The sequence below is a fragment of the Triticum aestivum genome, chromosome 2B (assembly GCF_018294505.1).
Source record: "Triticum aestivum cultivar Chinese Spring chromosome 2B, IWGSC CS RefSeq v2.1, whole genome shotgun sequence".
NCBI lineage: Eukaryota > Viridiplantae > Streptophyta > Magnoliopsida > Poales > Poaceae > Triticum > Triticum aestivum.
Genome location: NC_057798.1, coordinates 105979665 through 106006823, shown reverse-complemented (window position 1 = coordinate 106006823; position 27159 = coordinate 105979665). Strand labels below are relative to the sequence as shown.

General features: G+C 43.7%; 1 protein-coding gene across 1 annotated transcript; it reads right to left on the bottom strand.

Moving 5' to 3' along the window:
• Window positions 1-1181: 1181 nt before the first annotated feature.
• On the bottom strand, window positions 1182-2886 carry LOC123040672 (UDP-glucosyltransferase 29-like). Its single transcript, XM_044463449.1, has one exon. It carries the CDS (start codon window positions 2788-2790, stop codon window positions 1390-1392), a length of 1401 nt encoding a protein of 466 aa, XP_044319384.1. The 5' UTR covers window positions 2791-2886; the 3' UTR covers window positions 1182-1389.
• Window positions 2887-27159: the final 24273 nt, after the last annotated feature.

Here is a 27159-nt window from a genome sequence, read left to right as displayed (position 1 = left end):
CAGATCTACTAGGAAATAGCCTTGTTTTTTCCTTTTTTTGCATAGTGAGGTCAGTGTTCATCATCTTATAAGTTACAAAGGGGTTCATGTTTTGCCATGTCATAAGTTTCCAAAGTTGTGTACATCCCCTATACTTAGTTGCCTCATGAAAGCACAGTTTTTGCTCAAACAGGATTTCTAATTTGCCAAGAACATTTTCATAAGCAATTAAACAGAATTAGAACACATTGTAAATAGATAATGATCATGATAGCACTATTTTTCATCCTCTTATAAACATTGTTTTTACTCAGTCAGATTTTTTGCTTAAGGGCATGATATTTTGTCCCAGCAATACTATCAGCACTTGCTTACAGCTTACAATGTGTTCATGTGCAACAGAATTTGCAAATAGAATGTGAAAATTGGCAAGAACTATCACTTTTAGGTGTGCACAGTACTACTGAGTTTGCCCATAAACAGGAGGGCTGAACTTGCCTAAACATCAGACTAAACATGCTTAACATCACATCTTTCCCACATCTTTTACACAATTTTGTTGCATAACTGCAGCCTTGTACAAATATGGGGAAAGAGGAGGGATCTGGAAGTGATGTAAATCTAACCTTTTTTCTTGTGCTTTTTTTGCCTTTTGCTAGGTAATCTGGAACGAGCTCCCTTGATTTGCCTACATAAAAAACCCTAATGGAGCCGTCATTGGAGGGTTGTCAAGGTTTTGTGGATCTGGAAATGACGAGGGGAAGGGGCGTGATGTCCTTTTTAGCTTGGGAGAGAAGAAGATGGGGTTGGGGTTAGGTGAGGAGAAAAGGAGACGCCCAGGGATGGGGGAGGGACCGGGGAAGGGGAGGACCAGGCGAGTTTGTTCGCTCGTCGGTTGGACGCGGGAATCGGAAGGGGGACCAGCGCTTTCCTATCCTGGACGGGGGACAGAAAATTACTATATTTGGATGGCTGCCACAAAACGCTAGGGAGCAGCCAGACACGTCCATAAATATGAAGTTACCTTGTACTCCCTCCGTCCAAAATTGCGTCGAAGTGTCTTGCAAGAGCACAGTATCTCTGCCTTTATCACTCCACTTCTGGCATTCTTAGCGTGTAGTTTATCTTGGTTCACGGGAGTATTTAGCCTGATGGGCTTTTGGTAGAATATATCAGACTGTTGTTATTTCAAAAAGGCCGATTTTTTCTTGAAGGAAACTGAAGAGGTCGAAATTAGTTCATTCGGGAAAGGCCGAAACCAGTCGCCCGGGCAGCCCGAGCGGCATGTACAGATGGGTTGTTTGCCTTTTTAAAAAAAAGGTACAGGTGGGCTGTGACAGCCACTGGGCCCGACTGTCTTATTTATTCGACTAAAACAACAGTTGAAAATACGTTCATAAAAAAATCCCACTAATTTGGCACGGCCTGGCCCTTGCCGCATAGCCGCGCCATCCTCTGTAGCAGCGTCGCGATCTGCCGGTCGTCGCCGTTGTTCCGCGCCACCAGCTCCCGCAGCTCCCTCGCACGGCGCCTCGCCGCCATCCGTTCTCTCCCGTTGACAGCCGAGCGCACCGCCCGCGCCACATCCTCCGCCTTGAACTCCCCGAAGCGCTCCTGCTTCACGCGCGTGGCCGCCGCGCCCAGCTCCACCGCGAGGTTGGCGTTGAGCGGCTGGTCGATGTGCAGCGGCAGCGCCACCATCGGCACCCCCGCTGCCATGGACTCCAGCACCGAGCTCCACCCGCAGTGGGTCAGGAACGCGCCGCAGGACTGGTGCGACAGGATGCGCCACTGCGGCGCCCACCCTTCCAGCACCAGCCCGCGCGCCGGCTTGAACCCCCGCGGCATGGACCTCGCGGCGCCGCGGGCGTCGTCCTCCGCGTTCGGGAACCGCACCACCCACAGGTAGGGCACCCTGCTGAGCTCCAGCCCGCGCGCCATCTGCGCCATCTGCCGGTCTGACATGTAGTACTCGCTGCCGAAGGAGACGAGCACCACGGAACACGGCTCCTTGCCGTCGAGCCACCTCATGATGCGGCCGCCGTCGCGCTTCCCCTCGGAGCCACCGGAGTCCACGAGCAACGGGCCGGTGGGCACGACCTCCTTGCCCACGAGCTGGGACAGGTAGTCGACGTACTTGCGCTCGATGTCGGCGCACGTCTTGATGGCCACGAACCCGGAGGAGCGCTCCAGGCTGAGCGGCAGGCGGTCGCGCTCGGGGATCTCGGCTGTGCCGTCATCGCGGGAGACGAGCTGCGCCGCGTATTTGGCGTCCTCCTCGGCGGCGCCGAGGCTGATGGTCTCGAACGGGAAGGCGCTGGGGGTCCGTTCATTCTTGAGGCAGTGGACGACGAATGCCTTGGCGACGGCGCTGAAGGTGCTGAAGTGGACGGCAGGCACGCCGCGCGCCGCGGCCTCGAGCGGCGCCCACGGCTGGAGGAAGTCGTAGACGACAATGTCCGGGCTGAGCTCGTCGAGGAGCGCTCCGAAGCGCGGCGCGGCGAGGTCGCAGGCGCGCTTGAGGGCCGGCATGAGGTGCGCGGGAAGGCCCTTGGTGGTGTGCAGCGCGGGCGGGAGGCCGGGGAGCGCCGGGAGATGGAGCTCGACGAGCCTGACCCTGTCCGTCTGGTGGTGCGCGAGGGGCGCCAGGTTGGCCGGGGTGGAGACGAGGTGCACGACGACGTCGAGGTGGTGGTCGTCGGGGCTGGCGGCGACGAGGCGCTTGGCCAGCTCGAGGTACGGGTTGATGTGGCCGTGCGCCAGCCACGGGAACATGACCACGCGCATGCGCTCGCTCTCCGCCTGCGCCATGGCGATCGGTGGGTGGGTCGGTGAGTGAGTGGGGCCTAGGAGGATCTACTGGTTCAGTACAGCTGGCTGAAATTCTTCTTCGTGCTGTTTGATGTCTGATGTGATCTACGGCCTTCGGGGCGCGTGGATTTATAATCGGAGTAATGGGCTGACCATCGACGTACGTACGTACGTACGTGCAGGGAGCTCAGCGAGCGAGCGCCGCGCGCAAGCCGCCGGGAGGTCATGGGCTGCGTCGTCATCGTGTCTGGCGCGCGGAGTCACTATTCCCAGGCCACGTGCCGCCGGGAACGCAAGGCGCGTGTCGGGTTCTTCCATCACGTTCGAGATGCCTGTGTGACTCGATCTATGACGGCGCACAACTCGATTTTTGTTACTGGAGCATGCTCCAGACCATAGGTCCGTAATAAAACTAGAAAAAAAAATACACACATATATATGAATGTACACTATTTGTTTGCAAAATATTATGGCGAAATACTGTTTTGTGCAAGCTATTTTTTTGTTGACAAAATCACATATTTCTAGCACATGTACTGTTCACACAAAAAGTACATGATTTTTAACAGCTCACACCAATACGTATTTTTGTGAATGAAATTTCACACACGCCGAGTATACATCTATGAATACTTGTATATTTATTTTTAAAGTTTTTCTAAACCTAGAAAGATGATTCTTTTTAAACCTAAAAAATGATATATTTTTTTCCGAAACCTAAAAATATTATTTTTGAAATTTTCGGGCTCCATGGAGCCCGAGGGCTAAAAATCCACTCCTATACGAAGGTATGTTTGCAACATGCTGGAGCCAGGGTTTAAGTCCTCTCAGCGATACCTCTATAGCGAGCCATCTTTGAAGCAGATCCAACATGCTTGAGGGAAGATATCCGAGGCCTAGCGCGGTAGGGCTCCTGTTGTGTTGCTTTATCGAGTGTGGTACAGAACCTAGGGTGAACGCTAACTTGAGTTTATCATATGACCTTGAAAACATGGTTGTGCCTTTACCACATTTGTTGTCAGTTGAACTCAAGTGCAATGTGGAAGAAAGCCAACAACCTTTTCAATCCGTGCAGAAACCATGTTTTAGGATGAAGAACACAAAGTTGGGAGTTCATGAGGAAATAAGTCATATGCTGAAGAAACTATGTTCCAATCCTGACAAAATAATGTTTTGGACGAGTTTAGATATCCCAACTTGCTAAATATTTTCAGAACTCAAGTTTGCTGTTGAAGAAACACTATTCCGACTTCGAGCGAAACAATGTTTGGTCAGGTCATAATCTCTTCTTTTCTGTTTTTCGGCGGCTTCAGCTAGTTATCCCCTCCATTCATCGACCATACACCGTGAAGATCGTGCCCACCCTCGTGCATCTTCTTCTTTGAAGACGGTGTGGCATCATAACCTGGGACGAGGCAATTCTTAACTTAACATAGCAGTTCTTAAGTTAAACATACAAGTCATTACAACTAAGATCATAGTAGTTCTTAACCCATAATATCATCTTGGGCCATTTTTCCTTTGCCACGTGTTGTGTTTTAATAGCGTCACGGATGTCGACATGGAGGGGAGGTCTGGTTGGGATGGTTCAAGTGGGAAGTTTCATCGTGATGAGGAGGGGGGTGGGGGTCGCGTTGTGGCTTCTTTTTCATCGAACGGAATTCGTTCGATCTACTCCCCATCGAGTGCGGACGAAATGTTCGGTCCAAAGACCTCCCAAATCTGAAATTCAGTCAATATAGGAGTCCAAAAGTTATAGGGCTGCCGTTTTGACGGTAATGTGTTTGCATGAAGCCTCCACATCCTTAAATAAATATATAATACATTCCAAACACATTTCATATGTTGTGAGTATTACAACAATGCTAAAGTTGCTATAGCTCTTTCCTTTTTTTCAAAAATTACTCCAAAAACCCTTTTCTGTATGTCCTTTTTAATTTCACGATTAAATAGAAGGACTGAATAGTCGGTGAACGTTTGCCGGGAGGGCACCTCAATTGCGAACATTTTAGATGGTAAATTCAGTTGTATGGTATGACAATTTCAGCAGAGAAGAAAAATTGTGGCAAAAAAGGCTGGATTTTCCATCTCGTACCAATAAAGTTACAAATAACCGTTTATTTGACATCTTCTCCCATGTGATGTTCTCGGTCATCACTTCTGTAAATAGAAACCCTTTTGGATTTTTACATTGGAATGAAAGAATATTCAAATATTACACAAGAAATTGATTAGAAAAGAATTAGTTCTCTTATATCATCATAATAATAATAGCTTAGAAAGGCTTACGTAAATCTTGAACTTCTCCCCAAGAAAAGTCTAGGGGTCCCTGTCTCTCGCCGACGTCATCGTCGGTCCGCCTCGTCTCCCGTGGCCTTAAGGTCATGGCAGCGTGGTCGATCTCTGCCCTTGTCAGTGGGAGGGCTTTGTTTTTAGTCGTTTCTTTTTGTTTTGTTAGAGTTTGTGTCCTGCTCAGGAAGATGAGATGACGGTGGCTCCCTGAATACAGGATAGTGTTTTCCCGCCTAGCCCCGTTTCGACAGTGTGTCTAGCGTCATTCATGGGCGTGTGAAGGTGTGTCTCCGGCGGATCTATCCTTCGTCGGCGGCAGATGCTGCTTAATGCTGCATTGTTCCTATGGAGGTTTAGCATGACGACTTCCTGATTGTCTATATAACAAGTTTTGTCTGGCTCTGTCGAGGAAGAGGCAATGAGGATAGTGCGCTTTTGGCTCGCTTCAGTGTTTGTAGTCGTCGCTAGGTGGTCAAAGGATCACGATATAATTTCTATTATTTCTGACATTGGTTATACTGTCATGATTAAAGATGAATAGATAAAAATTCTTAAAAAACTTAGGGAAAAAAAGAAGCGCTAGCTCTTTCAGGCTCGTTTCTAGCCAATTTCTTCTCTAACTCTAGCGACTTCTGGCTTTTATGTGCCCCAGAAGTCCGGAATCCGTGGTTTCACGCAGCCCGCGAGAAACAACAAATTTGAATTTGCCAGCCGGCCGGCCACCTAACCTTCTGCCGTCGTGCCCCATCTAGATCTAGAGGCCAGAGTCACGAACGTCACGGAAGAAGCCCGACACGCGCCTCTCCACCAGGCAACACGTGGCCTCGGACGAGTGACTCCGCTCGCCGCCCATGCTGACGCCGCAACCCCCGACCTGCGGGGAGCTTGCGCACGGCGATCGCTCACTGAGCTCTCTGCACGTACGTACGCCGACGGTCAGCGCCCTCGCGGATAACTTCGCCCATAAATCCACGCGCCCGCCGGCCGCGGATCATCATGCATGTGGTCTAATCGGCTAGGGCGTGCTAGACTTACGTAAAATCTGTTACGTATTCTACGTAACTAGCATCGTGGAGAGGGCTTATTGGATCGATAGGTTTTTTTCTTTTAGGCAACATTTCGATCCATAGGTGGGGAGGGGCCCACCCCCGGTTGAAATCAGGGGGCCCGATAGGTTTATAGTTTGGAATATTACGTAGGTCTTCGTAGGGAGCTCCTATGCGCCGCTCGTTGCGGCAAACAGTCGGCCGCCCGCACAGGAGTGCTCCGACTGGGCCGGCCCATGTATAGCGAAAAAAATCCCCAAAAAGAAGTAAAAGTGTAGTGGCTAGGGATCGAACTCACGCCAGACAGTTCATTACGCGAGATGCTAGCACCACAACATCTGGGAGTTCATGCTAAGTACATGCGAGCACCACTTTTAAAGGCGAATATACTGTGAAAGTATAACGTACAGATTTGCAGGATCATATTGCTGTAGTGTACAGATTTTTCAAATGTTGCACACATTTTAGAAAACACGAACAATTTTTTGGAAAATTTCAGATTTCGAAATAGTTTTTGAATTACATAAAAAGAATTAGAATTACACGCAGTTTTTGAAAATTCCAGAAGATTTTCGAGAAACAAGAACAAATTTGTAAAACATGTTTTTTTAAATGACAAATATTTTTTGAAATGGTTCAACCATTTTCTGAAATGGAGAACAAATTTTAAAGAACAAACACTATTTGAATCTTGAGAACAAATTTTGAAACGGAGAACAAATTTGGAAGCACGAACATTTTCTGAATCTTGAGAACAAATTTTGAAACGGAGAACAGATTTGGGAGTGCGAACATTTTTTTAAAGCACAAAATTTTTTTAATCTTGAGAACTAATTTTGAAACGAGAACAATTTTGAAAAATCTAGAACATATTTGGAGGAGAGAACAATTTTTTAAAGCACGAATATTTTTTAAATCTTGAATTTTTTTTTTTTGAAATGGAGAACAATTTTGAAATGTCCTGAACAAATTTGGAAGCGCAAACATTTTATGAAAACGGGAACAAAAAATTGAAATCTGGTACATTTCTGCATTTCGAAACTTTTCAACTGTTTGTGTAATGAGAACAATGTTTGAATCTTGCGAACATTTTATTGAAACCTGAACATTTTATGGAAACACGAACAAATTTTGAATATTTTGAATTTCTTTTGATAAACAAAGAAGATAAGGGAAGGAAAAAGAAACAAAAAACCAATGAAAGAAAACAAACAGAAAAATCGGAAAAAGAAAAAAAACAGAAATAGCTAAAAACGAAAAGAAGAAGAAAAAAGAAAACTCGAAAACAAAGGAAAAAGAAAAAGAGAAACAGAAAAAGAAGAAGAAAGGAAAAGGAAAACGGAAAAAACAGAATACACAGGAAAAAACTGGGTTCAGATTTGGGCGTACTGCGTAAACTTGAACTGGGCCGGCCCATCTCCTGTCCCAAGCAAGCTTGCTCTTTGCGAATCCCCGACACTTCGCCGCAGCGAGCGGTGAATAGGGTTTTCCGTCTTCGTAGCCGCTTCGTAGGTGTAGGATTATCGGCCACACATGTGCAGCCATGCATCAACTACTAGTACAGCTTATGAATTTCTTTTCTTGCTAGGTCCTACTCCTATGCATGCATGCGCTGCGCTCTTTTCCCACCCATACTATTGTTTAGGTGACGGGCCAAGGTTTTTAATTTTATATGGTATGCATAATTAATGTAGCTGATTACTGTGAGATTATTACATGTTAACGCATGATAAAACTAATTATGTAGTATAAGGGCTAAAAAATCATCACAAGTATAAATTCCTAAAGAACTCTACAATGATGTATCTGAACATTGCAATAAAAATAGAAGGACTTTTGAAAAAAATTATAAAAACAAAAAGTTCTTTGAGTTTTGGCGATGAAGTTCCAAAAACGCGCACGTAAAGTTCTCTAGCCTATTTTTCAAAAGTTGCGAGCTATGCCAGAATTTTTTAAAAGTTCTTCTATTTTTCATGGCAAAGTTCATATACTACCAATTTAACAAAGTTTGGTTCTCTTTGAAACTATTTAAAGAACGTTCAAATTTGAACTATCTCAGCACAATTTAAACAACATGATATTTTAATTGCATGGCCTTTGAATTACTTCCAGCAAGAGAGATAATCATAGAATTAATACGATGGCTGGTGTGAAGCAGGAGAGATAATCACGGAATTATTCATGTCCACTGTGCATGGCTACGCATGCGAGGGATAAAGCGAGCAAATCTAGCATAGCTCCAGCTACTAGCTAGTCCTAGCGGGGGCCTTGTTTAATTGTACTGTGGGTCCGGATGGTGTGGATCCGCATGCGAGCGCGGGCGGTCGAGATTGGCGCTGTGCATGGAACGCGAACCTAAAAGACTTTTTCGCTGTTGAGCACTACTCCGTATCAGAAGCTCCTCCCAGTCCCAGCTAGCTCATCGATCGCCATGGCGCAGGCGGAGCACGGCCACATGCGCGTGGTCATGTTCCCGTGGCTGGCGCACGTAGATGAGACGCCTAAGTTAGAGGATGGAATCGAAAGAGGTCATGGTGATACCATACTATGTTATCCTCAAGATGATCCTGATATGGAGAGTTTGCTAGCACATAAGGTCCAGCGAGATGACAAGACCATTGTCGAACAAGGACAACGGCGGAGTATTTTTCAAACAGCATGTACCATCAAGGGAGAGGTGTGCAAACTGATAATTGATGGTGGTGGTGCTAGCAACATGATTAGCAAGGATGTGGTGGAGTCTCTTTCGTTACCAACATGGGAGCACCCAAAACCATACTATATGAAGTGGATAAATGATGTGGGCAAAGTGAAGGTAACACATAGGGTGAAGGTGCCTTTTTCCGTTGATGGCTATGCTGATAAAGTGGAGTGTGATCTTATGCCACTACATGTTTGTCACTTTATTTTGGGGCGGCCGTGGCAGCACGATGTTAACGCTCTTCATCATGGGCGAACAAATAGGTACACTTTTATGCACAAAGGTGTATTTCATGCTATTCTTCCCAAAGATGCAAAGGATATAAGGTGTACCATTTAAGTGTTCAAGAAAAAACCGGCAAGGCATAGATCGAAACCGAGGACGGCTTCCTTTCAAGGGAGGGAGGATGATGTGGTCATGATGGTCGTGGATGCTGTTCCAAAGTATGTGGTTCCGGCTAGACGCCAGAGGAAAGATCTGCATGCAACTTTTCAAAATGACACCAGCACAGTTGATACAATTCAGATCATACCAGCGAAGAAAGTAAGACCCACGTTCAGGACTCCGTGCCAGTTTTTAACAGTGGGAAAAATTCAACTAAAGTTGAATTGAGTTCAGTTTCAACATACAAGCACCGTGTCATTTTTATTTGTCAGTTCAGCAGTAGTAAAGGTTCGTGTCATCTAATGTCAAGTGTCTTTTAATTAGTACTAGTACGTGCGTGTGTTGTTAGTTACAAAAGTCAAAGTCTGAATTAGTAGTACTAATAATAGTCAGATTAGCTTTTAGAGTCCCATTAGGATACGAGTCCTAGTCGTACAATTGTAACAGAATCAAGTGCCTGCGAGCACTATATATAGGGCCTTCGGGCGTGTGTTAGGGGAGGAAGTTATTTTGCGTCAGTTAATACATCAGAAAATCGCCATGTTCGGCGGCCAAGTTCTGCGTGACTTTTGTTGAGAACCAGATCGGGTTTGTGTGCTTGGCTAGTAGTTTGGACAGCTAATCGTCTAATTTGCTGCTGATCTTTGGAAGATCGTCCACGTACTTCCGCTCTTGGGTGTGCGTGTTGTTTTTGTGGTAATTGCATCTACAAGATCGCGAGTGCCACGCCGTTTCAGGTGACAACGTACTGTGAAGGATTGTGAAATTTATTCGCGGCGTCGTTTTTTCTGTCGACGGACGCATCAAAAGCTCACACACCATTGGAGCAGCATGTGAGTGAGGTGTACACTAGGGCCCACATTCGAGAAGTTTGGCGAGCGAAGCAGGGCAGTACTGAAGGAAATATGCCCTAGAGACAATAATAAAGATATTATTTATTTACTCATATCATGATACATGTTTATTATTCATGCTAGAATTGTATTAACCGGAAACATGATACATGTGTGAATACATAGACAAACATATAGTCACTAGTATGCCTCTACTTGACTAGCTCATTAATCAAAGATGGTTATGTTTCCTAACCATAGACATGTGTTGTCATTTGATTAACGGGATCACATCATTAGGAGAATGATGTGATTGACATGACCCATTCCGTTAGCCTAGCACTTGATCCTTTAGTATGTTGCTATTGCTTTCTTCATGACTTATACATGTTCCTGTAACTATGAGATTATGCAACTCCCATTTACCGGAGGAACACTTTGGGTGCTACCAAACGTCACAACGTAACTGGGTGATTATAAAGGAGTACTACAGGTGTCTTCAAAGGTACATGTTGGGTTGGCGTATTTCGAGATTAGGTTTTGTCACTCCGATTGTCGGAGAGGTATCTCTGGGCCCTCTCGGTAATGCACATCACTATAAGCCTTGCAAGCAATGTGACTAATGAGTTAGTTGCGGGATGATGCATTACGTAACGAGTAAAGAGACTTGCCGATAACGAGATTGAACTAGGTATTGGATACCGACGATCAAATCTCGGGCAAGTAACATACCGATGACAAAGGGAACAACGTATGTTGTTTTGCGGTTTGACCGATAAAGATCTTCGTAGAATATGTAGGAACCAATATGGGCATCCAGGTTCCGCTATTGGTTATTGACCGAGAATAGTTCTAGGTCATGTCTACATAGTTCTCGAACCCGTAGGGTCCGCACGCTTAACGTTACGATGACAGTTTTATTATGAGTTTATAAGTTTTGATGTACCGAAGTTTGTTCGGAGTCCCGGATGTGATCACGGACGTAACAAGGAGTCTCGAAATGGTCGAGACATAAAGATTGATATATTGGAAGCCTATATTTGGACATCGGAAAGGTTCCGGCGGAACACCGGGGGGTTACCGGAACCCTCCCGGGGGTTAATGGGCCTTAGTGGGCCATGAGGGAGAAGAGGAGGGCCGGCCAGGGCAGGCCGCACGCCCCCTCGCCCCCTAGTCCGAATAGGACAAGGAAGGGGGGGGGCGCCCCCCCTTTCCTCTTTCTCCTCCCCCCTTTCCTTCTCCACCAAGGCAAGAGGGGGGAGTCCTACTCCCGGTGGGAGTAGGACTCCTCCAGGTGCACTCCAAGGGGGCCGGCTGCACCTCCCCCTCCCTCCTTTATATACGGGGGCAGGGGGGCACCCCATAACACACAAGTTGATCTACGGATCGTTCCTTAGCCATGTGCGGTGCCCCCCTCCACCATATTCCACCTCGGTCATATCGTCGCGGAGTTTAGGCGAAGCCTTGCGCCGGTAGAACATCATCATCGTCACCATGCCGTCGTGCTGACGGAACTCATCCCCGAAGCTTTGCTGGATCGGAGCCCGGGGATCGTCATCGAGCTGAACGTGTGCTGAACTCGGAGGTGCCGTACGTTCGGTGCTTGGATCGGTCGGATCGTGAAGACGTACGACTACATCAACCGCGTTGTGCTAACGCTTCCGCTTAAGGTCTACGAGGGTACGTGGACAACACTCTCCCCTCTCGTTGCTATGCCATCAGCATGATCTTGCGTATGCGTAGGAAATGTTTTGAAATTACTACGTTCCCCAACAGTGGCATCCGAGCCTAGGTTTTATGCGTAGATGTCATATGCACGAGTAGAACACAAGTGAGTTGTGGGCGATACAAGTCATACTGCTTACCAGCATGTCATACTTTGGTTCGGCGGTATTGTGAGATGAAGCGGCCCGGACCGACATTACGTGTACGCTTACGCGAGACTGGTTTCACCGTTACGAGCACTCGTGCTTAAAGGTGGCTGGCGGGTGTCTGTCTCTCTCACTTTAGTTGAACCGAGTGTGGCTACGCCCGGTCCTTGCGAAGGTTAAAACAGCACTAACTTGACGAACTATCGTTGTGGTTTTGATGCGTAGGTAAGAACGGTTCTTGCTCAGCCCGTAGCAGCCACGTAAAATTTGCAACAACAAAGTAGAGGACGTCTAACTTATTTTTGCAAGGCATGTTGTGATGTGATATGGTCAAGACGTGGTGCTATATTTTATTGTATGAGATGATCATGCTTTGTAACCGAAGTTATCGGCAACTAGCATGAGCCATATGGTTGTCGCTTTATTGTATGAAATGCAAACGCACTGTAATTGCTTTACTTTATCACTAAGCGGTAACGATAGTCGTAGAAGCAATAGATGGCGTAAACGACAACGATGCTACGATGAAGATCAAGGTGTCGCGCCGGTGACGATGGTGATCACGACGGTGCTTCGGAGATGGAGATCACAAGCATAAAATGATGATGGCCATATCATATCACTTATATTGATTGCATGTGATGTTTATCCTTTATGCATCTTATCTTGCTTTGATTAACGGTAGCATTTTAAGATGATCTCTCACTTAAATTATCAAGAAGTGTTCTCCCTGAGTATGCACCGTTGCCAAAGTTCGTCGTGCCCAGACACCACGTGATGATCGGGTGTGATAAGCTCTACGTCCATCTACAACGGGTGCAAGCCAGTTTTTGCACATGCAGAATACTCAGGTTAAACTTGACGAGCCTAGCATATGCAGATATGGCCTCGGAACACGGAGACCGAAAGGTCGAGCATGAATCATATAGTAGATATGATCAACATAATGATGTTCACCATTGAAAACTACTCCATCTCACATGATGATCGGTTATGGTTTAGTTGATTTGGATCACGTGATCACTTAGATGACTAGAGAGATGTCTATCTAAGTGGGAGTTATTAAGTAATATGATTAATTGAACTTAAATTTATCATGAACTTAGTACCTGATAGTATTTTGCTTGTCTATGTTTGATTGTAGATAGATGGCTCGTGCTGTTGTTCCGTTGAATTTTAATGCGTTCCTTGAGAAAGCAAATTTGAAAGATGATGGTAGCAATTACACGGACTGGGTCCGTAACTTGAGGATTATCCTCATTGCTGCACAGAAGAATTACGTCCTGAAAGCACCGCTGGGTGCCAGGCCTGCTGCTGATGCAACTGACGATGTTAAGAACGTCTGGCAGAGCAAAGCTGATGACTACTCAATAGTTCAGTGTGCCATGCTTTACGGCTTAGAACCGGGTCTTCAACGACGTTTTGAACGTCATGGAGCATATGAGATGTTCCAGGAGTTGAAGTTAATATTTCAAGCAAATGCCCGGATTGAGAGATATGAAGTCTCCAATAAGTTCTATAGCTGCAAGATGGAGGAGAATAGTTCTGTCAGTGAACACATACTCAAAATGTATGGGTATAATAGTCACTTGATTCAACTGGGAGTTAATCTTCCTGATGATAGTGTCATTGACAGAATTCTCCAATCACTGCCACCAAGCTACAAGAGCTTCGTGATGAACTATAATATGCAAGGGATGAACAAGACAATTCCCGAGCTCTTCGCAATGCTAAAAGCTGCGGAAGTAGAAATCAAGAAGGAGCATAAAGTGTTGATGGTTAACAAGACCACTAGTTTCAAGAAAAAGGGAAATGGAAGAAGAAGGGGAACTTCAAAAAGAACAGCAAGCAAGTTGCTGCTCAAGAGAAGAAACCCAAGTCTGGACCTAAGCCTGAAACTGAGTGCTTCTACTGCAAGCAGACTGGACATTGGAAGCGGAACTGCCCCAAGTATTTGGCGGATAAGAAGGATGGCAAGGTGAACAAAGGTATATGTGATATACATGTTATTGATGTGTACCTTACTAGAGCTCGCAGTAGCACCTGGGTATTTGATACTGGTTCTGTTGCTAACATTTGCAACTCGAAACAGGGACTACAGAATAAGCGAGCACTGGCCAAGGATGAGGTGACGATGCGCGTGGGAAATGGTTCCAAAGTCGATGTGATCGCAGTCGGCACGCTACCTCTACATCTACCTTCGGGATTAGTTTTAGACATGAATAATTGTTATTTGGTGCCAGCGTTGAGCATGAACATTATATCTGGATCTTTGTTTGATGCGAGACGGTTATTCATTTAAATCAGAGAATAACGGTTGTTCTATTTATATGAGTAATATCTTTTATGGTCATGCACCCTTGAAGAGTGGTCTATTTTTGTTGAATCTTGATAGTAGTAATACACATATTCATAATATCGAAGCCAAAAGATGCAGAGTTAATAGTGATAGTGCAACTTATTTGTGGCACTGCCGTTTAGGTCATATCAGTGTAAAACACATGAAGAAACTCCATACTGATGGACTTTTGGAATCACTTGATTATGAATCACTTGGTACTTGCGAACCGTGCCTCATGGGCAAGATGACTAAAACACCGTTCTCCGGTACTATGGAGAGAGCAACAGATTTATTGGAAATCATACATACAGATGTATGTGGTCCGATGAATGTTGAAGCTCGTGGCGGATATCGTTATTTTCTCACCTTGACAGATGATTTAAGCAGATATGGGTATATCTACTTAATGAAACACAAGTCTGAAACATTTGAAAAGTTCAAAGAATATCAGAGTGAAGTAGAAAATCATCGTAACAAGAAAATAAAATTCCTATGATCTGATCGTGGAGGAGAATATTTGAGTTACGAGTTTGATTTACATTTGAAACAATGCGGAATAGTTTCGCAACTCACGCCACCCGGAACACCACAACGAAATGGTGTGTCCGAACGTTGTAATCGTACTTTACTAGATATGGTGCGATCTATGATGTCTCTTACTGATTTACCGCTATCGTTCTGGGGTTATGCTTTAGAGACGGCCACATTCACGTTAAATAGGGCACCATCAAAATTCGTTGAGACGACGCCTTATGAACTATGGTTTGGCAAGAAACCAAAGTTGACGTTTCTTAAAGTTTGGGGCTGCGATGCTTATGTGAAGAAACTTCAACCATATAAGCTCGAACCTAAATCGGAGAAATGTGTCTTCATAGGATACCCGAAAGAGACAGTTGGGTATACCTTCTATCACAGATCCGAAGGCAAGACATTCGTTGCTAAGAATGGATCCTTTCTAGAGAAGGAGTTTCTCTTGAAAGAAATGAGTGGGAGGAAAGTAGAACTTGATGAGGTAACTATACCTGCTCCCTTATTGGAAAGTAGTTCATCACAGAAACCGGTTCCTGTGACACCTACACCAATTAGTGAGGAAGCTAATGATATTGATCATGAAACTACAGATCAAGTTTCTACTGAACTTCGAAGGTCTACTAGAGTAAGATCCGCACCAGAGTGGTACGGTAATCCTATTCTGGAAGTCATGTTACTTGACCATGACGAACCTACGAACTATGAGGAAGCGATGATGAGCCCAGATTCCGCAAAATGGCTAGAAGCCATGAAATCTGAGATGGGATCCATGTATGAAAACAAAGTATGGACTTTGGTTGACTTGCCCGATGATCGGCAAGCCATTGAGAATAAATGAATCTTTAAGAAGAAGACTGACGCTGATGGTAATGTAACTGTCTATAAAGCTCGACTTGTTGCAAAAGGTTTTCGACAAGTTCAAGGGGTTGACTACGATGAGACTTTCTCACCTGTAGCGATGCTTAAGTCTGTCCGAATCATGTTAGCGATTGCTGCATTTCATAATTATGAAATTTGGCAAATGGATGTCAAAACTGCATTCTTGAATGGATTTCTGGAAGAAGAGTTGTATATGATGCAGCCAGAAGGTTTTGTTGATCCAAAAAGTACTAACAAAGTGTGCAAACTCCAGCGATCCATTTATGGACTGGTGCAAGCATCTCGGAGTTGGAATAAACTCTTTGATAGTGTGATCAAAGCATATGGTTTTATACAGACTTTTGGAGAAGCCTGTATTTACAAGAAAGTGAGTGGGAGCTCTGTAGCATTTCTGATATTATATGTAGATGACATATTATTAATTGGAAATGATATAGAATTTCTGGATAGCATAAAGGGATACTTGAATAAAAGTTTTTCAATGAAAGACCTCGGTGAAGCTGCTTACATATTGGGCATCAAGATCTATAGAGATAGATCAAGACGCTTAATAGGACTTTCACAAAGCACATACCTTGATAAAATTTTGAAAAAGTTCAAAATGGATCAGGCAAAGAAAGGGTTCTTGCCCGTACTACAAGGTGTGAAGTTGAGTCAAACTCAATGCCCGACCACAGCAGAAGATAGAGAGAAAATGAAAGATGTTCCCTATGCTTCAGCCATAGGCTCTATCATGTATGCAATGCTGTGTACCAGACCTGACGTATGCTTAGCAATAAGCTTGGCAGGAAGGTACCAAAGTAATCCAGGAGTGGATCACTGGACAGCGGTCAAGAACATCCTGAAATACCTGAAAAGGACTAAGGATATGTTTCTCGTATATGAAGGTGACAAAGAGCTAGTCGTAAATGGTTATGTCGATGCAAGCTTTGACACTGATCCAGACGATTCTAAATCGCAAACCGGATACGTGTTTTTATTAAACGGTGGAGCTGTAAGTTGGTGCAGTTCTAAACAAAGCGTCGTGGCGGGATCTACATGTGAAGCGGAGTACATAGCTGCTTCGGAAGCAGCAAATGAAGGAGTCTGGATGAAGGAGTTCATTTCCGATCTAGGTGTCGTACCTAGTGCATCGGGACCAATGAAAATCTTCTGTGACAATACTGGTGCAATTGCCTTGGCAAAGGAATCCAGATTTCACAAGAGGACCAAGCACATCAAGAGACGCTTCAATTCCATTCGGGACCAAGTCCAAGTGGGAGACATAGAGATTTGCAAGATACATACGGATCTGGATGTTGCAGACCCATTGACTAAGCCACTCTCACAAGCAAAACATGATCAGCACCAAGACTCCATGGGTGTTAGAATCATTACTATGTAATCTAGATTATTGACTCTAGTGCAAGTGGGAGACTGAAGGAAATATGCCCTAGAGGCAATAATAAAGTTATTATTTATTTCCTCATATCATGATAAATGTTTATTATTCATGCTAGAATTGTATTAACCGGAAACATGATACATGTGTGAATACATAGACAAACATATAGTCACTAGTATGCCTCTACTTGACCAGCTCATTAATCAAAGATGGTTATGTTTCCTAACCATAGACATGTGTTGTCATTTGATTAACGGGATCACATCATTAGGAGAATGATGTGATTGACATGACCCATTCCGTTAGCCTAGCACTTGATCATTTAGTATGTTGCTATTGCTTTCTTCATGACTTATACATGTTCCTGTAACTATGAGATTATGCAACTCCCGTTTACCGGAGGAACACTTTGGGTGCTACCAAATGTCACAACGTAACTGGGTGATTGTAAAGGAGTACTATAGGTGTCTCCAAAGGTACATGTTGGGTTGGAGTATTTCGAGATTAGGTTTTGTCACTCCGATTGTCGGAGAGGTATCTCTGGGCCCTCTCGGTAATGCACATCACTATAAGCCTTGCAAGCAATGTGACTAATGAATTAGTTGCGGGATGATGCATTACGTAACGAGTAAAGAGACTTGCCGGTAACGAGATTGAACTAGGTATTGGATACCGATGATCAAATCTCGGGCAAGTAACATACCGATGACAAAGGGAACAACGTATGTTGTTATGTGGTTTGACCGATAAAGATCTTCGTAGAATATGTAGGAACCAATATGGGCATGCAGGTTCCGCTATTGGTTATTGACCGAGAATAGTTCTAGGTCATGTCTACATAGTTCTCGAACCCGTAGGGTCCGCACGCTTAACGTTACGATGACAGTTTTATTATGAGTTTATAAGTTTTGATGTACTGAAGTTTGTTCGGAGTCCCGGATGTGATCACGGACGTAACGAGGAGTCTCGAAATGGTCGAGACATAAAGATTGATATATTGGAAGCCTATGTTTGGACATCGGAAAGGTTCCGGGTGAAATCGGGATTTTACCGGAACACCGGGGGGTTACCGGAACCCTCCCGGGGGTTAATGGGCCTTAGTGGGCCATGAGGGAGAAGAGGAGGGCCGGCCAGGGCAGGCCGCGTGCCCCCTCCCCCCTAGTCCGAATAGGACAAGGAAGGGGGGGCGGCGCCCCCCCTTTCCTCTTTCCCCTCCCCCCTTTCCTTCCCCACCAAGGCAAGAGGGGGGAGTCCTACTCCCGGTGGGAGTAGGACTCCTCCAGGCGCACCCCAAGGGGGCCGGCCGCACCTCCCCCTCCCTCCTTTATATACGGGGGCAGGGGGCACCCCATAACACACAAGTTGATCTACGGATCGTTCCTTAGCCGTGTGCGGTGCCCCCCTCCACCATATTCCACCTCGGTCATATCGTCGCGGAGTTTAGGCGAAGCCCTGCGCCGGTAGAACATCATCATCGTCACCATGCCGTCGTGCTGATGGAACTCATCCCCGAAGCTTTGCTGGATCGGAGCCCGGGGATCGTCATCGAGCTGAACGTGTGCTGAACTCGGAGGTGTCGTACGTTCGGTGCTTGGATCGGTCGGATCGTGAAGACGTACGACTATATCAACCGCGTTGTGCTAACGCTTCCGCTTACGGTCTACGAGGGTACGTGGACAACACTCTCCCCTCTCGTTGCTATGCCATCACCATGATCTTGCGTATGCGTAGGAAATTTTTTGAAATTACTACGTTCCCCAACAAGTACAAGGTCGAACTGGTTGAGCAAGGCGTTAAGTACCTAGTGCGGCGGCACCATCCGGAGAGGCATGGCAAATGGTGCAAGGTGGTGTATAAGGGCACAGTTGACGGAGGGGGTAATCAGTTTCTATGCGAGTGTCGAAACTTCGAGCACACGGGAATGTTGTGCTGTCATTCCCTGAAGGTACATAAAATCTGTTCAATTGCTTCATTCCTATGGCGACGGTGTTTAATGGATCAACATGCGGCATCTCAATTAATGATGCTATTCCGCTGCAAGTCATGGATTTTATGGGAGACACCCCAGACACAGGTGACATGCTGGAGAAACCAGGGAGGGATCGAGCCAAAATGCACCAACTGTGGCGTAGGTGGTCACTGGCGAAACTCGTGCGGGAACCGAAGTAGTATCGTGCTTCATGCAGTGCCTCCTGCTGAATAAGTCATTCGCGTAGTTCTAGGTCGATGGTTTAACTATCTAAATATGTATTATAAGTGACAAAAGTATATATTTAAAAACTACATCCGTGTAGAAATCTAGTGATATATTTTTCATGACATATAACACATATTTAATTCCTCAAACCGATGACCTAGAACTATGCTAATGACTTATTCACCTAGACGGAGGTAGTAGTTCGCTTTGTTGCTAGTTTTGGTTTCAGTTTGTACAATTTGATGCTGTTTTGTGAGCTACGTAGTATGATTTTCCTAAAGCTGTGTAATTTTACGTAACGCTGTGTCACTTGAAAAATAAGTCACCCTGGTAGTCGGTGTGGTGATTGTACAAGTATTGCGAAAATTGATGACTGTCAACGAGCGAGGCATGTTCTGTTCTCCGAATTGTCATTGTGTCTAATGAGTCGGTTTTCTATTTATTCCTTGATGGAAATGACTGGTCCCATCGCCAGCGGGCATACATGCTCTCCAATACGATCGAGGTCACCTTCTATGGTGACGGGCAGCGCAAAAAATGGGTTGTTTGAATTTGAATACGGCCCGTGACGGAGGGCCCTTCTTGTGCGGTCGGTACAGGATGTGGGCTGACAGCGCACGCCGTTCTGTCCAGGCGGCACGACGCTCCGCTGTGGGGCCAACACGATTTTTCCTCGCACCTAATACTGGCCCATACGCGCTGGATACCGCACTTAATACGGCCGTCAGTTGTGATCCAGATGCGAACGAGCGCGTAAAGATATCGTGAGCATGCGAGGACGAGCGCTCCTACGAATTTTCGCACTGATTCGGAGTATATTCTTACCACTGGATGTTGATGAGATTTTGAGAATACCTGTCTGTACAAGGAATATTGAAGATTTTTTGGCTTGGAACCCGGAAAGTAAAGGCCAATTCTCAGTCCGCTCCTCGTCACCACTAAGATGAATCGCAAGAGTTGGCTAGAGGGCGGAAGTGGTTCCTCGGGGAATGACAAAGAGGAGAAGGCTTGGACATCACTTTGAAAAATCTATGTTCCTCCAAGTTCAAGGTCTCCTTTGAAAACTTGCAAAACAGTCGCTGCCAACCACAGATGTTTTGCACCACACGAAGATGACGCATTTGAGTTCGTGTGCCTTGTGCGAAGCGGGGGATTCGTGAAGACACTCTCTAGTTAGTTGCATATATAATGGCATGCTGCGTTCGGGCGCTCTCTGACTGATTTCTGGTCGGGCGCTCTCCTTGCGTTTGGGAGAGCTCAGATGGCATATTATGACTCAAAACAGAGAACCAAATGCAAGGAATTGGATCTTTGATATATGAATGAAACTATGTCCCATGGGAGGTTTACCAGATTATTAGTTGTCACCTTGTGGTCTTTGATAGGCCGTCCACGAGTCCATATTCCAAACTCCCAGTTCGATCAGCTCTTTCATTGATTCCGTATCTAAGCGATCTACAAGTCCTTGCCAAAACCGTTGGTCGGGCAAGGGTAGCAGACCAGCTTGTTGGAATTAATCTTCAGTTATAACAAACTGAGAGATAAGGGGGAGCTAAATCTCCCATGTACATGCCCTGATCGGGGGCATCAAACCAACGACTTGGTCTCGGTCCTGCCTCTTGGCACCTAATACAAAAGGAAAAAGGACCCCTCCCGTGGAACTAACGATCTCACGTGGGTAGGCCACGTCTTCTCTAAAACAACCGATCCTAAAGAGGTGCTAAAGGAGACGAAGACCGACTACCACCACCGGCCACCACCAGGGCAGTGCCGGCGGCACGTCTACTCCGACCAGCTGTTGCATCTCCAACGGATGCCACAATGGTCAAGCCAACGGCGCTACTGGATTGTTGTTGTACTTCTTCCCCTGCCATCTCAACAGTGTTGGAGGATCCAAGGTGCAGGCATGGGCTACACGCCATCGAGCAGCCACGGCCTGCACGCCATCGTGCAGGCACGGGACTTCGCCCAGTTCCTGTAAGTTCTCACGCTTCCGCTCATGTAGGTGTTCTAATCATGAGATTAATACCAAGTAATGTTAATCCTAAAGGATTTATAATAACATTGGTATCTAGAGCAAGGTTAATCTCGGCTAGAACCCCAATTAGACCCTGTTTTACTGTTAATCACTCATGCCAGGGTCTAATTGCTCATGTTCTGGTCCTAATTATTCGTCTTTAAGATCTGAAGTGGTTACGTTAAGGTGCTAATGATTATGTTCTTATGTGATGATGGTCATGATCTAGTAATTAACTGATAAGTCATTTCTTCTCAAGTGGTAATCAAGTCACGTTCAGCCATTAGAAGGAGGGGAACTGAAAGTTGAAGGAAATCCCAAAAATATTTCCCCAATCCGAAAGGATAATCCTAGATGGCAATTCCCCAATTTGCAAATCCAAATCCCCAAATTTTGAAGCCCAAAACTGATGAAATCCAAGAAGAAATGTCTCGGGGCTCACCTACTAAGGCCGCGACGGTGTTCTCCTTGGGGATCCTGACGCATGCCACACCACCATGCCTCGGGACGATGCGCAGGAAGGAGCCGCCGTCGACATACTGTGGACGCGCGCCTTGCGAGGGTCGCACCTGGCACCTCGCCGTCGCCATCGCCTTAAGGTTTTGCGTCGGTAGCTGCCGGTGAAATGTTCATCCCGTCCACCGCACGGGTCGCCATGTGCGCGACGCTGCAGCCACGCTCGCCGGAGGGGCACGTAGGACTCCTTCCATTGCACGTTGCTCCGGCGAGGGCAGCTACCGCGCCGCCATGGCTAGCGAGCTTGGCCAGCCGCCGGGGTCGCCGCTCCGTCCATTTCGGGAGAGGAAAGGGGGCAAATGGCCCTAGGGTTTGACCAGCGGCAGTTTTGTTCCGGCTGCGGACGATCCTGATCGTCTATTAGATCGACGGCTGACATCGGCGCGGGGCAGCTGACGGGCCTCGGCCGGCATAACAGGCCAAATATGGCAGTGGGTTACAGCCCAGGTTATTTCAGCCCGCAAAAAGAAACAAAAAATGTTTTCTTTTATATTTTTCTCTGCTGGGTTCATTTATGAACGGACTGCCGTGGGTATTATTGGGCCAAGGTCATGTTCTGTTTTTCTTTTCTTCAGTGCACTTTTTAGTATTATGATTATTTAAAACAATGTTTAGCACTGCTATAAATTGAGACTAGCCAGGAAACTATGTTGAAAAATGTGCTTTGGTTTTTTTAGTGTGGAACTAATCTGAAGTTTTGCTTGGAAAAATCAATGCAAAATTAATGTTTATGTAATTTTCATGGCAATCTTTTAATGATGATGAAGATTTATTAATAAAAATCCATGGATGATTATTGGTCAAATTATGTTCTTTGGGCATTTTATGCAATTTTAGTGCATTCATTAAGTTTCAAATATTGTTTTTGCACTGATGAGTTTTCAACTGCCTATAATTATGTTTAAATTTTCTGAATAAAATGGAACCAACGGGAAATTTTATTTTGGAAAATTTAATATGAGGTGAATGTTGATGTCATTTAAAGGCATCTTTTATGATCATTACTTTTCAAATATTGTTTCAGTGATGAAATCTTAATGTTATAATATTGAGCATTTTTCAGTCACTCATTTAAGTTTCTAAACATAAATATTTTATTTGGAAACTTTATTTGAGTGTGAAGTTTGTGGTGATGCCATCCTAATGGAATTTATTAATGATGTGATCATTTTGAATGGGCTGAGGCCACCTCAAGGAGAATGTGATGGCCACATGGTTCAGTTTTCCACATTGCACTATGCATCTTAACAATATTGTGGCGATACGCCTATTGAGCAAAACTGGAGTTTTTTATTTGGTGCATTTCATGCCATTATTATGATATGGATTATTGAAATATGCATAAAGACTCAAAAATAATGTTCATGGGGTTATGATCAATCCCCTAAAGAAAGGAATTTTGTTAGGGGATTTGTTTTCTAAAGTACATGTTGCTGCCAAACATTGTTATTTTGTGAATCCTTATGAAAATTTGTGTCCAAATTTATTACCTGGAAAATGTTATGATATCCTGATGATAATATTAATGTCATTTTTTGGACTGACTGTAACTTTGAAGTCTACTCTCTCGCAATGACATTTACATTTATATGTTAATTCCAATGTCACTTTCCTCGTATGTCGTTCAGAATTTTAATGATAATTTTGACACTTATGTTTAATGTTATTTTCAAGGGACAATTGCATTTTTACCCCTAGTTGGTTCCTACCCACGGGTTTTGCCCTTACTTTTCGAGCTTGCTCAGTTTTGCCCTTACTTTTTCCATAGAGGTCCCTCGAATGCCCTTTGACCGTTTGACCAAAACTTTGAAAATTCATAACTAACTCATACGAACTCAGAAAAATGCAAATACGATATCAAAATGTTCAGATAAACATTACCTTTATGGGCATATCATTTGCATTTAGGACAAAAGCATCGTTTAAACTACCCGAGGTAATTAATGTTATTAACATTATTAAAAATAAATAGGTATAAACAATATTTTTTTCATGAATGAAAAATTACATGCAAATGTAGGTGATATTTTTTGAACATTCTGATAACTTATTTGCATTTTTCTTAGTTTGTATCAACTTGTTATGAATGTTCTAACGACTTTGACCATTATTTGGAGACTTCATAACATGTTGATACGAACTCAGGAAAATGCAAATAAGGTATCAGGATGTTCAGAAAACATCACCTACATTTGCATATAATTTTTATTCACGAAAATAATATTGTTTATACCTATTTATGTTTAATAATGTTAATAACATTAATTACCTCAGGTAGTTTAAACGATGTTTTTGTCCTGAATGCAAATGATATGCTCATAAAGGTAATGTTTATCTGAACATTTTGATATATTATTTGCATTTTTCTGAGTTCATATGAATTAGTTATGAATTTTCAAAGTTTTGGTCAAACGGTCAAAGGGCATTCGGGGGACCTCGATGGAAAAAGTAAGGGCAAAACTGAGCAAGCTCGAAAATTAAGGGCAAAACCCGTGGGTAGGAACCAACTAGGGGTAAAAATGCAATTGTCCCTATTTTCAATGTTCATTAAGTGTCAACATTTAAGTTCAAGATGACTACAACACGTTATGAACCCTTGTGTCCTATGACACAATGGATTACAGTTTAATGTTGCTTTATGTTAATGATGGTTATTAGTTTAACTAATATTCTTGTTGGTCTTTATGTGTTTTTATGTTTCTCTAATCAAAATGGAACCAACGAGAAGTTTTGATTAGATATTTAGTGAGCCAAATTCATACTGGCGATTCATGATATTCTGACCAACGTTGATTATTTTCATGTGTCATTTATCAATGCATAATTTTTTTTCCGTTATCTGCCCAATGATAATACAGATTAGAATAAATTAATCATTTTTTGTTCATCTCATTGCGCTTGATGTTTTGTTGTGATGTTCATAACGATGTCTTCTGTTTTCATAGCAATGAACATTAATAATGATGCCAACTTCCATTTTGGCATAGACAAACCTTATGTAAAGAACTTTTCCGTGTGGAGAGTGGAGATCATTTTCTCATGTAAGGAATCTCGCAATGTTTCTTTGCCACTAAGGTTTACATATTTAATCATGATGTTAAGGCAGACATTGGGAGAGGTCTCAAAATGCATGTGCTATCATGCACATTACTAATGCAGTGGAGTTTAAAGTGAAAACTATTGGATTTATTGCACTAGGATTTGGAGATACTTAATTCTTCATCTAATTGATGATGTTTGTTCTTGCTCCAGTTACTGGAGAAACTTATTTCTAATTTCTCGAACAGATGACATGATTTTGCGTGTTATTAAGTCAACTCCAATTATGTAACGTTAGTTTCGCCCTAGGGTGAAGCAAGTTATGTTTTTCGTCTAAATGGATCATTTGTAAAGATTATGTGTTATGTTACAATTTAAGATGTAAGAGAAGTGTAAATAATGAGACCTCATCAAAATTGTGGTTTTAGACCACATTTCGAGGGGGGGAATGGAAGTCTCATTTAATATGAGATATCACTTTCACTTCTCCTATTTAGATCAAAATATGTATGTTAATTCTCCAATTAAAGATAGAACCAACAAGAAGTCTTGGTTGGAGAATGTACGAAAATCATAATACTAATGTCAATTATATAATTAAGATGCAACAAGTCTTATTTAGAAGAATGGATAAAAAATTACTCCTTTTATTACGTTAATGTGTACTTAATCCCTTATGAACATTATGAAGCACACATGAATGCTAAAGTGAAGCTTGCTAGTCTAATGACCATCATGACGTAACGTGTTGATTATATATATGACCAACATCATTTATAATCATATGTCGCACTTCACTCAAATGGCAAGTTTATAAGTATCACGTGGCTCGTGGTTATATTTTTTACTATTGTCATTTATAATCATTTGTCACAATTCATTAGGTTCCTTTCCATCTTCAGCCCAACGGTGTTGTGGTTTAGAACTTAAATGATTATTATCAAGATATTGGATACGTTTTCCATTTTTCAAATAAAGTGATCATCAGGGAACTGGAGCGTATGAACATGAATCTTAAGGATAACTCTAGTAGATCTTTGTTCATACGCATCAAGTAAGTTGAGAAGAAATGCATATTGCAATACTCAATGTTGAGACTTAACAATTTCCGTGTGATTCGTAATGTGTGTGATCTTAGAGGCTTGTGTGATAATGAGCTCTAATGATGTATGGAACTCAATAGAGTTTCCTCAGTGAGTTGTTTTGACGCTTGTGTTATTATTATAAAAAACTCTTGTGTTGACTAAGTTAAGAATGTATGTATGACTTTTTCATCAAATAGGTGAAGTTAACACAAGGTATGTTGCCCAAAGAAATTCGATTATGAAATAAGAAGGGCGTCGGGACACTCATACCATAAAACCAGGGGGAGTAAGTATACTACCTTGAGAAGATGGAATATTTTTGGCGGGCCAAGAATTTTCTATCTTCTATTATGACATAAAGAATCTTGGTCATGCCCTATACTTTGTTTGTATCGAGTTTCACCAAGATGTAGGTCCAAAAGGGATATACATTTTATTATGACGACATACATCAATAGAGCACGAAAGAAAATATTATGTGGTAGTACTCTTATCGCATCTGCTACTAAAGTCAAGGGCAATAAAGATGGACATTTTAGTGTCCAAGGAACCATTAAGAACTGATAAGATAATGTTGGTTCCTTATGCTTCAGCTGTCAGAAGCAATATGTGTATTCAAGTATGAATATGCCCTTGTTTGTGATCGGGATAATTGGCAAATATACAAGTAAGTCCAGAAATGGACCACTGGAAAAGCCACCAAATGTCCTGCAGATATGCAAGACAATAAAGTTTACATGCTCACTAATAAGAAGTCTAATAACTTCGATATCCTGGGATATTCAGACATTGTTTCTGCGAGATGTGTGGATCTTAAAGTTTCCACGATAAGTTACATCCTCACTCTCGCACATGGAGCTATATCGTGGAAAAGCTCTATAATGACACTGATGGCATTGGAAATAATGCACTTATGTGGCATGGTAAGAGGCTACTGGGCAGGTTGTATGTCAAGAAGTTTGATTCCCGAAATTATGATGGTAGACAACATTTTGTAACCACCTATTGCAATATGAACTCGTAGTTTTCTATGCGAGTAACAACAAGTTAAATGGTTTTGCCAAAACCACTAACAATAAGTTTTTATGTTGTGAAAGATAGAATCCAGGACCAAATATATGATGTTTGCTAAATCTCCCATGTACATGCCCTGGTCGGGGGCATCAAACCAACGACTTGGTCTCGGTCCCGCCTCCTGGCACCTAATACAAAAGGAAAAAGGACCCCTCCCGTGAAACTAACGATCTCACGTG